This window comes from Antechinus flavipes, chromosome 1, assembly GCF_016432865.1.
Source record: "Antechinus flavipes isolate AdamAnt ecotype Samford, QLD, Australia chromosome 1, AdamAnt_v2, whole genome shotgun sequence".
Lineage (NCBI taxonomy): Eukaryota > Metazoa > Chordata > Mammalia > Dasyuromorphia > Dasyuridae > Antechinus > Antechinus flavipes.
In genome coordinates, this window is record NC_067398.1 from 585,373,745 (window position 1) to 585,385,722 (window position 11,978).

Sequence of the window (11,978 nt, forward strand, 5' to 3'; positions counted from 1 at the left end):
ATGAGGTGGGCACAGACTCTGAGCAAGGCAGTAGCAGTGATAGGTCTAAGCGGTGGCTATACAGTAGCAGCAATAGCAGCTTTTGAGCTGTTAAGGAGGTTGGACAATTGGTCAGAGATTACAGAAGACTCTGGTACTGATTAGCAACTTTATTGCCCATAAGTAATTCTGGGTCACAGTTCCAGGGTAAAGAGGAACACTTGTAATAGGTTACAAGGGAGCAGTTACAGGTCACAATTCCATGGTTAAGAGAAGGAAAAAAAGAATGCTTGGTCACAATTCCAGGGTCAAGAGGAACACTAATACTTGCAGCTGCAAGAATGCATGGACCCTCCTTGAGTAAAGACCAGAACACAGAACAATAGAGTGGTGACCACATGGCTCCTAGGATAACATCACCCTGGAAGCATCAAAAACTTGCAAACTCCCAGAATTAGCTCTGGAAATAGCATGAAAAAGCCTGACGTTTGGGACAGTCCCTCCTCATGTCCAGGAGAGCAGAGCCCAACTGTAACATAAAGTCAAAAACAGGCTGGAAAAAATGAGTAAAAACAAATTAAGAACTTGACCACAAAAAGCTACTACAATAGCAGCAAAGACCAATACATAAACTTAAAAGGCAATAATGTAAAAACATCCACAAAAAAGCAAAGCCTCAAAGAAAAATGCTAATAGGATACCAAGCTAGCAATAATTCCTGGAAAAATTAAAAGGAAAGAATGGTAGAGGAAAAATTAGGAAAAGAAATGAAAGTGATGTAAGAAGAGAATCAACAGCTTGGTAAGAAAGGCACACACACACACACACAAATATCATCTTAAAAAACAGAATTGACCCAATCATTTAAAAAAAAAAAAGAGGCACAAAAGTTCACTGAAGAAAAGAACTCCTTAAAAAACAGAACTGGTCAAATGAGGAAAAGTACAAAAGCTTACTGAAGAAAATAATTCCTTCAAAATCAGAAATAGGCAAGTGGAAGTCAAAGACTTCATGAGACTTCAAGAAACAATAAAAAAAAGTCAAAAGAATAAAAAAAATTTTAAGTCTGAAAACTATACTTTTAGAAGTCATAAATGAAAACTGCCTGAATCTAACAGAACTAGAGAACAAAGAAAAGATGAAATCAACCTAATACCTTTTGAAAAGAATTCCAAAAGAAAAAAATATCCAAGGAATATCATAGCCAAAATCCAGAGCCTCCATATATCAAAGAAAAATCCTGTAAGCACATAGAAAAAAGTATAAATATTAAGGAATCACTCAATCAAAATTACATAAGACCTAATAGCTTCTATTATAAATAAGAGGAGATTTTAAAATACAATATTCCACCAGGCAAAGATAAAAAGCTTACACCCAAAATATAAGGAAGTTGATGGAAAATGAAGAGTCAAAGATGACTCATAGTTTGTAAACCTAAATGACTAGAAGTGTGGGGTCCTTGAAAGAAAGGAAAAGTCTGAAACAAGGAAAAGCTTGAGTATATGGAGAAAAGTGATGACATCTATTTTGGATATATTGATGCCTTTGAGATATTGGGATAAAAATATATAGGAATTGTTATGCAAAATTGGAATTCAAAAGAATCCTGAAGGACAGGCATGTAGACTTGGTTGTCATCTGGTCACCAATGAAAGTTTAGCATATAAGAGCTGAAGAGATCACCAGAGGAAAAATGTAAGAGAAAGAAAGGCATTCAACTCAAAGACTATTTTATATTAATACTGTGGAATGTATATGATGATCCTACAAAGGAGACTAAAAAGGAGTAGTCACTGAGGTAGGAGAACCAGGAGACAGAGACTTTGGGGATTCATTATTGTCAAATGCTGCTGGGATCAAGAATTATAGATTTAGAATTAGAAGTTAAGTTTAAAGGCCATCTGGTCCAATCCCTTTATTTTATAGATAAGGAAAAATTGAGGCCCTGAGAAAAGTAACTTGCTCTAGAATATTACTTTGCTGTAAGAAATGATAACTTCAATGATTTAGAAAAGCATGGAGAGATGTCCCTGAAATAATGAAGAGCAAAATGAGCAGAACCAAGAGAACATTGTATACAGTAACAGCAGTATTGTTTTAAAAACTGTTTTCACCACTCAAGTCATTTTGACCATTAGAAATAATCAAATTAATCTCAAAGATTCTATGAAGATAAATATCATTTGAATCCAGAAAGGAATGTTGCTGTGGTGTAGAAAAAGATGAGCAGGTTGATTTAAAAAAATAAGGTAAGACTTGGACTTGGGAAGACACTACTCACTTATAGCAAAAACAGATGATAGGAAGAAATAAGTATAGTATGGTTTTATATGTGTGTTTATGAATGTATACGTATACATATATACATATACATACTTAATTGTAGCCTTCTACAAGGGGGGAGGAAAAAGAAAAAAATAAAGTAAAAAGTACACAGCAAAGAACAAAAGAAAATCAACAAGGAAGCAAAGAAAAGCTAGTAAGCTTTGAAAAAAAGTGTAGTGTTTATAATAGATTTTCTTGAAATAAAAATGTATTATTACATGTTGAATATGATCATATGATCTGCTGAGGCAATTGAGGTTAACTGACTTGCCCAGGGTCACACAGCTAGGAAGTATTAAGTATCTGAGTCCACATTTGAACTCAGGTCCTCCTGACTTCAGGGCTGGTGCTCTATATACTATACCACTTACTTGCCCCATTTTTTTTCTTTTCTCATTTTCTATTTAATATAGGAGTTCAATGTATTTAAGTGTACTTTGTATTGAAGTGTAAATTTTTTTAATTACTAAAAAAAAAAAGAAGAAAAAAAGAAAGAAGGATAAAGGAAGGAAGGAAGGAAGGAAAGAAGGAAGAAGAGGAAGGGAGAAAGGAAGGGAGGAAGGGAGAGAAGAATGGAAAGAGAGAGGAAAGAAAGAAGGAAAGAAGAAAAGAAAGAAGGAATGAGAAAAATCCTTGAACCCCAGGTTCTCTAAAGCCAACACTATTCCACCACACCATGGAATTTCCCTCCTCTCCTACATAAGGGTTGAGAAAAAACTCTTGAATTTATCTATAAGAGAGAATGTGAGTAGAAATTGAGAAAGTAATGATAATTATTGAATTTTTCTAGAATTTTGAAGGGCATGAAATATATAGAATGAAAACTTAATGGTTGAAATTTGAACTCAAGAAAATGTATCTTTTGCCTTCATATTGGAGGCATTTTGAAGCTCTAACTTCAGCCTACTGTATTTCCTGGTCAACTTCCCTTTGAGTGACCAAACAATTAACAGTTAATAGGTTCCCCCCTAAGTGCCAGATACCCAAAACATATAGACAAAATGCCCTTCATTCACTTATCTTTCCAAGTTGATTTATTTATTCTCAGAACTGGGGGATGTTTGTAGGAAGTAAAGAAAGAACCAGTGGGTAAGAAAGATGGAAAATTGGAGGAAAAGAAGGCATGATAGCAAAGGGTAAATAAGAAGAAATGGAAGCAAGAGCACAAATACAGGGATTGATTTGGGCACAGAGAAGGGAAATCTCTTCTTCTGAAACTAGAGCAAAGGAAGAGAGAATGGAGCATGATTTTGAAAGAATGTGAAGAATAAATTGAAGAGAAAAGAGTTCCCACACAACAATGAGATCAAAATTCTATCAAAGATTTTAAAGGCATCGACATGAAAGGCATTTAAATCCAAGAATTTATTCAATATTGTGTCACAAAAAACAACATATCTTCTTCATTCATTAGAATACTTAAGAATACATAATACTTATGATCTTTTCTTTATGTTTTTTATGCTACCCTCCTTATACTTCTAGAAATAGTTCACCAATTCAAAAAAGTTTTATCCATCTTATCCACATTAATCACTGCTATTTCTCATATATTCTTGGATACATCTTTTCCTATTACTGTTCTGCTTATCACTAAAACTAAATTAAAAGTACTCTTTAAAAGGCTCTTATCAAAACCCCCACAAGTTTAAGGAGAAAATCTAAGAGATAGAAGAATGAGAACTTAAAAACAAAAAAAAAAAAAATTAGCATTATAGCATTTGGCATTCTAATTTAAACTCTTATTTTCATTGAGTATACATTTATATTTTCACAAGGAATAAAAATCACAAGAGTTGTTCATTTTAAATTTTCTGTATGAAGCTTACCATAATGGATATCAAATTCAAAACAAACACTGAATATATACTTTTTTAAGACCGATTAAGGAAAAAATGGGGAGGGGGGAAATTCTAAAAACTTCACTAAAAACCGTATGAAAGTAAAATTCAAATTAATGATTAACTCTCTGAAGACATAAAAATTTTATCTAAACACCCAGAAAAGTTAGTGAATTCCTTTCTTTTGATTACTATTTCAAACATTATCCATAAATATATTTATTTTACATCAGAACTTAGTCATCATTGCTTTGCTTTGATGGGTAAAGATAACCATAATATAATACTTACTGGAAGACTTAAAAATTCATTGAAGTAGTCTACAAGCAAACCATCAGTTGCTAAAGAATTTTCCTGTAATGAAAAAACAAAGATTTATACTATTAAGTAGGGAAAACTGTGACTTTATCATTGTCTATGTTGCTTAGGATATAAATCTACAAATCCTTTTCAGTCATTAAGTAATTATTAAATTAATGTCTGAAAGGAAGAAACAAGGAAACCAAGAGTTTCTCTTAAAGAACTTAAAATTTAATTAGGAAGAATGAAAGAGAAAAAACTCAACTTTCTTTTTATTACTTTTATTCTGTTGTCAAATATCACCTCTACTATGAAGGTGCTGAAGTATTCTATACTGATTTCTTGGAGTATATATCAGATTGTTTAGAAAGAAATCTTATTACAGAAGAAAAAAGAGGGAAAAGTAAAGTTTTAAAGAAGGTGGATATATAACAAGAGACTCAATGAAAGGTAGAGAAGGAGAGAAACTGCTTTTTTTTTTTTCTCTAGAAAAGATGCATTTAGGGGATTCAATTCCTATTTTGCTTTAATGTTTCAGTACATACAGAAACTAGATGCAAAGAAAATTTTGTGCATTTGCCATGGACATTTTGTTTACCAATTTAGCCAATTCTCTTTTTTAAACTGAAAAAAAAATTGAAAAACAATTGGCAAGAACATAGTATCTTTTGTAAATAATAAAATATCTTATTTCATTAATAACTGTTTCTAATATTTAAAAAAAAAGAATTATGGGTATGCTATGTATGTAGTTAGTATTTATTTTATAAATGAGAATTGTATTTCAATCTCATAAACACCAATTCTATTATTTCTACATTGTAGATTACTTTTTTTTGTGTTGGCCAAATTTTTAAAATATAGAAAGAACATAATCTGTGTTCATATTTTAAGAAAATACAAAATTAGTATGCATCAATAGCTAAAGAATCAAATATCAAACAATCTTGTATTGCCCATTTTTTTAAATATAGAAAGAATATAATCTGTGTTTATACTTTAAATAAATGCAGAATTAATATGCATCTATAGCTAAAGAATCATGCTTTATAACAGAAAGACTCTACAAAAATTTTGACTGATTACCAAAAAATAAAAACTTTCAGTGGGCTTGCTTAAATTAATAATATTCAAATGAGCAAAGGACTAGAAAATTGCATTAACCTTTTAAGGAAAATTAATTTGGTAAAATTGTGTTTTAATGCATTGCAGGGAGAAGAGGATTGATAATATAAAACATGCTTCCTAAACTGGAAGAACAAACAATCCAGTTAGAGTAACAAAACCTACATAAATGATGATACAAAAATAACCATAGTATAGTAATAAATGATAATAAAAGACTTTATAAACCCAAGTAGTAAACATAACCTACAATGATATGGCTTGAGGAGAGAGAATGAGTTCAGTTTTATATCTGTTGAACTTAAGGTATCAGGACAAATAAAAAATCAAATTAAAAATGCTCTGTAGGCAACTGGAGAGACAGGTCTAGAGTTTGAGAGAGGCTTGAGATATAGTCATTCTCAAAAAGCTAATAATAATGGAAGATACATATGTGACGGTTGATAAGAACCCAAAGAAGAGAACACAGAGAAGCAATAAAAAGTTAGAGACTGAATCTTAGTCAAGTTATCAGTTAGAGGACAGATGGAGAAAGAAAAGCCAGTGACTGAGATAGAAAAGAAATATATCAGAGAGAAAACAGGAGAGCAAAAATATTTTAGTATCATAGAACCCAAAGAAGAATAGGGCTTCAAGAAATGATTAGCTAATAGTGTCAATATTACAGAGATGTCAAAGAAAAAAAGGACTGAGAAATTTTGTATTTAAATGTAAACTTAAGAGTATATAAGCATTTCCACCCACAAATATTTATTTTGGTCAACTCTTAAACCAGCTATTCAAACAAGAAAACATCAATTTCTATTATTAGGTGAAATGGAAAAAAAGTGAAAAGTTAGTTAATAAAATAAGTGTGAAAAGGTTAGAAACAAGAGTCCTCTGTTTTTTAATTAGAAGTTCAAATTGTGAAGAAAAATAAAATGAAAATAAAATATAAATTAACAAATCTTTTCAAAATTAGTGCTTTACCTAATTAATATTTCCAACATTCAAATAATATAGAATGCACTCTACAATAGCAAAATACTCCTTTTTGAAAACTTACATTAACCATTCCACTTTACTTTTTCAAACATCAATCAAAACAACAGCAAAAAAAAATGTAAATCCCAAGTACTATACCCAGTTGTAGCCATTATTAACTGAAGAGAACATACTTAGTACTTAGGGAAACTTAGTATCTTTTTTTCTATATCTCATACTATTTCACACCAAAAACAGACCAAAAAGAACATTTCAATTCCTTTAATATATACTTACAAATCCTTCTGCTGTTATAACTGGTGGCTCTGAAATGAAATGAAAAAATGAATTTTATCACTCAATCTAATTCATCTTTATAACTATCAAATGTTGCCATAAGAAGCAGTGTTCTACCAAGGATTAAAAGAGGGAAGTTAAATAATTCACTTGACTGGGCAGGAATTCTGGTTTTGGTACAATGTATAAGTAATTATAAGCTGGATATATAAGGAAAGAGGCTGGGCATTTCATTAGCATAGATTTCATTAGTATAGGAAATTTCAGGTAAGCACAGGCTGGCTTTTTACTGTAATTTAAAGTCCCAGGGGCCTATTTAGAGCGCTGAGAATTGAAGTGAACTGACTTGGTCAGCATCACATGAAGGATGTATCATATTAGGGATCTGAATCCATGTTCTTCCTGACTTTATGGCTGGTTCTCCACTCCACCAAGTTTTCCTCTCTCATTAATCCATATCCATAATGCCCTTTAAAGTTGACAAATAGGCTTTTATAAGTATCATCTATTTATTATCTTTACAGTCACTTTGGATTGAACCTTCATTTTTCTGGGTTTCAATTGCTCTATACACCAAGATAAAAGGAATATGTATGCATGACTAATAGATTGGATAGGTCCATGTTACACAGATGAACTTATAACCTAAATGTCAGCAAGAGATTTCTATAAAATCTAGCTTGGTGAACTAAAGGAAAGAGGAAGGGGTTTCCCCTTAGGAAAAGCAGCCAATAGAGTAGTTTGGTTAGAAGTGAGGAAGACCTTTGTATCTGTAACAATAATAACTAGTATATGTATCTCTAAACAAATGGTACATATATAAACACATACAGAGTATATGTATAATATACCTATGGTTTAAGGTTTGCAGGAGGCTTTACAAATATCTCACTTTATTTATATAAGCATAATATATATATGTGTATGTGTATGTGTACGAATATACACATATAGAGGTAGACCTTGAGTCTTCAAATTATGTGTGAATGTATGTGTGTGACAAAATTTTTGTAAAGTACATTTGCAAACCCTAAAGCACTAAATATGTGTATATATACACTATATGTGTATTGTGCATATATATTGCTATATATAGCTATCTTGCTTTAAGATTTGCAAAATAGTTTACAAATATCCCATTTGATTCATATAAACATATTAGAGTTAGGAAGACATTGGCCTTCGAAATGATTAGATAATATAGATCTAGATACATAAACATATAAATCGAATGAGATTTGCAAAGTACTTTACAAACCTTAAAGCACTATATATGTATCTATATACATATACGCTACATATGTACAATGTGTGTGTGAATGGACACACGCGTACATATATGTTTGTGTATAATTTTGCTTTGAGGTTTGCAAAATGTTTTGCAAATATTATGTCGATGCTCATTAAATTTGCAGATGTCACACAGCTGGGAAGAACAACTAAGGCACTGGATAACCGTCTCCCGGCCTCAGAAACGTGACTTTGCAAAAGTTCTCACAGAGCTGTGAACTCCTTTTTTCCCCACCTGCTTCAGTCTCCCCATTTTTAAAACTGGGAGGACTAATTATAATCATTATAGCAGCCGTCTCACGGGTTACTGGGAGGGTAACAAAACACATCCCAGCGTTACGCCAGCCAAGCGTAAAACCGAAGGGGCATTCACACCTCTACGGGTGCGCAGCAATAGGTCTTATATCCGGTGGAAGGGGCGGGGCACAGGGCGGGGTCCTGCAGATATGCAAAAGTTCCAGGTTTCCTTCCGCCAAGGGAGGGAAGGAAAAGGGTTTAGTACTTGGTACAGAAGCCCTGGAAACGGTGCGGAGCCTATGGGGGTGGGTCGTGGGCGGGGCCTTTAAGAGCTAACCAATGGTGGCGAAGCCAGCGGCTCCTCCCCCTCGCCTTCTAGCGCTCCCCCGCCCTCCTACCTACCGGTGGTGAGCCGTTTCTCCCGCATAGCCGTGTTGCGGACTCTTCCCCTCCTCCTTCGGGGAGGCTCCTTCCTCCCTTCCGACTGCGGTGGTTAGTGCTCTATTAGGCCGAGGCACGTTGGTTTGCTGCTGCTGTTGGTGGGGCGGGGGACAAAAAGACCGGGAGAGGGGGAGGGGGGGGAAGGGGGAAAGGGAACGGGGGGAGGGGGGAGGGACTTGTGGTGAGAGTTTCTAGGGACTTTGTCGCGAGCCCGCCCGGGCTGGGTTGAGCGCGCGCTGCGGGGCCGGCCTCGCCCTCAGGCACCCGGGTCCGGTGGAGATGCTGTTGCTGCTGCTGGCACACTTCCCACGCCGGGGAAGCCACAAGCCTCTGATCAAATGGAGTGGTCACCACCCTGGGAGGGAGCTGGGGGTCTCCAGGCCTCTGCAGATTCTCAGATTCTTCCCAGGTGCTGCAGCCCGGCGCGCCTCCAAGCTTTACGGCTTGGGTCGAGCCCTGTTACTGGATTCCCTAAGCCTAGCAACCTCGATTCAAATGCAAAGCGTGAAAAAGACGCTGTAACTCCTTGGGAACGGACGTCCTAGCCAAAGGGGACGTGGGGTGGAGAGTTTGCGGATTAGGAAAATTTGAGAGCCTTCCAGAGCCCTGAAGTTGCCCGGCTTCAGGAATTCTGACCTCGTCACTGTCCTTCACACTTCCACGCTACTGTTACTCAAGTCTCCCGTTAGCTGGAGAAGGAAAGGGATCTTGTCCACCTCCCCCCAGCGACCACCAGGTACTAGACCTGGCTGGGGAGCAGATAGGGCCAAAGGTAAATGTTCACCCTTTCCAATGGCACCTAAGGGTTGGTTGGACATGTTCCACCAAAGTGCTCAATTGTGACGAGACTGAGGATGCTGCAGCTTCTTGTGACGGCTTGAGTTTTCTTCAATTACTCACATCCCTGGAATGCTCTCAGAATCACAGAATTCAGGAGTTGGGGTTCTCAAGCTGTAGATGCTAATCCATCCATGAAAGGAGTCCCCGCTATAACAAAGACAAGTACTCGTCTAGCCTCTATTTAAAGACCAGTTGCAACTCCTTCTCAGGAAGAACTTGTTCCACTTTTGGATAACTCTTAACTTTTTATTTTTATTTCTAATTTATGGAACAAAACAAGCATTTCCATAATATGGTACAATAAAAAGATAATTGCACATGAAACTACAAACTTACTATGTACAATTTGCTATTCCTTTCAAATATGCAACAAAATTATCATGTAAATTTTTTCCCTTTTCTCCCCTCTTCCCTGCCCTAGGGATGGCTACTACTAGATACAGATACACACATACACACACACACACACACACACACATACACACATACATATATGATAAATTATACATCTAATTTTTGGATACATATGGCATCTTCATATGTTCTTTATAGTTTTGGATATTTATAATAGACAAAATATATTTACTCGAAGTTCTTCAAACAATAATCCAGCTAATATATACAACATAAAACTTTTTCAGCCATTCCCCAATTAATGGACATCCTTGCAATTTCCACTTCTTTGCCAACAGAGCAGCTTTATTTTCCTTTTCGGGTAATCGTCTTTGGAAATAGACCAAGTAGTGGTATTGCTGAGTCAAAGTGTACAGGTAGTTTAATAACTCTTTGGGCATAATTCCAGATTGTTCTCCAAAATTCTTATGTGACATGGGACTCAGCTTTTTTACCATACTGATTTTCCTCTTCTGGACACTTTTCATGATGTCCTTTTTATTTATTTATTCATTTTGTGGTTTACTGTTTTTTTTTTTTTAAATAACTTTTTATTGATAGAACACATGCCAGGGTAATTTTTTACAGCATTATCCCTTGCATTATGATGTCCTTTTTAAACCATGGCACCCAAAATTCAACCTAAAACTCCAGATGAAGGTTAGCCAAGTCGTACCTATAATGAGATTATCGATAACCTTTCCTATTTCTTGGAAGACATATTAATGCGGCATAATATCTTATTAGCCTCTTTTCCCCACATTCCACTGCTGACTCAAGACATATTGAACTTACAGATTTACAGTCCATTAAACTCCCAGATCTTTTTCAGAATAGCTGCTGTTTAACCATACCTCCCCATATTGATTTTTGGGATTCCCAAGTGTAAGACTTCATATTTTTTCCTATTAAATTTCATCTTATTACATTCAGCTCAAATCTGTAGCCTGTTAAGCTTTTTTTGGGATCTTAACTCTTGTTTCCAGTATTAGTTACTCTTTTCCACTTTTGTGTCATCTACAAGCTTAATGAGCATGTCATTCACCATTAAAAAGTTACACAGCAAAAAGCTAAGTAAAGAACCATTGGAGACTGCCACACAAACATTGAACCATTAATGACTACATCATGAGTCCAGTTACCCAACCTGTCCTGAATCTATGTAATTGTATTCTTGTCTATTTCACAACTCCTTCTACAAAAGACTATTAAAAAGCTTTGCCAATAAAATGATAGGAAAAGTATAAAGTCTGGGCTTGCTCACTGAAGGGCCTCAGGATTAAAGTCCTTGGTCTTTAGGAGAAGTGAAGGAGGCAGGCAAGCTGCCACTCAGTTCATTAAAGATGAATCCTGGACTCTCAAGTTTGGAGCCTGAAGTCTTCTCTCCTCAGCATGCTGCAGCAGAGAGACTGATCTCTCTCCCTCAGCCCTCTAATCCTTGCCTATGATTATCTCACCACCACACATTCAGCAAGGGCCAATCGTGAGGAGAGCCATTATATTACCATATCATCTAAGTATATGCTTATAGAACCATTATCTCACATTGAGTAGGTACTTAGCCTTAAGTGCTTTGCCATCTTAGATTCAAGTACACCTTTTCAGAGTTTCATCCCTTTACAGAAAAGATAAGTTATGTTATAGAATATTATTGCTCTATAAGAAAGGATCAGCAGGATGATTTCAGAAAGATCTGGAGGGACTTGCATGAGCTTATGCTAAGTGAAGTGAGTAGAATGAAGAGAACACTACATATGAGATTATATGATGATCAAGTCTGATAGATGTGGCTCTTTTCAACAATGAGGTAATTCAAGCCAATTCCAATAGACTTGAGATGTAGAAAGCCATCTGCAGCCAGAGAGAGGACTGTGGGGAGTGAATGTGAATCACAACATAGTATTTTCACCTTTTTTTCCTCATTTTCTTTTTTGATCTGATTTT

General features: G+C 35.4%; 1 protein-coding gene across 1 annotated transcript in view; it reads right to left on the reverse strand.

Moving 5' to 3' along the window:
* The window catches only part of RGS22 (regulator of G protein signaling 22), a 156,432-nt gene extending 146,324 nt beyond the window's left edge, over positions 1-10,108 (reverse strand). The window contains exons 1-3 of the mRNA XM_051970921.1: positions 8,763-10,108; positions 6,834-6,862; positions 4,440-4,502 (exon numbers count right to left, since the gene is read on the reverse strand). Coding sequence (XP_051826881.1) covers positions 4,440-4,502; positions 6,834-6,862; positions 8,763-8,787 — 117 coding nt within the window. The 5' untranslated portion in view covers positions 8,788-10,108. The remainder of the gene's footprint in view (positions 1-4,439; positions 4,503-6,833; positions 6,863-8,762) is intronic.
* Between the last annotated feature and the right edge of the window lie 1,870 nt (positions 10,109-11,978).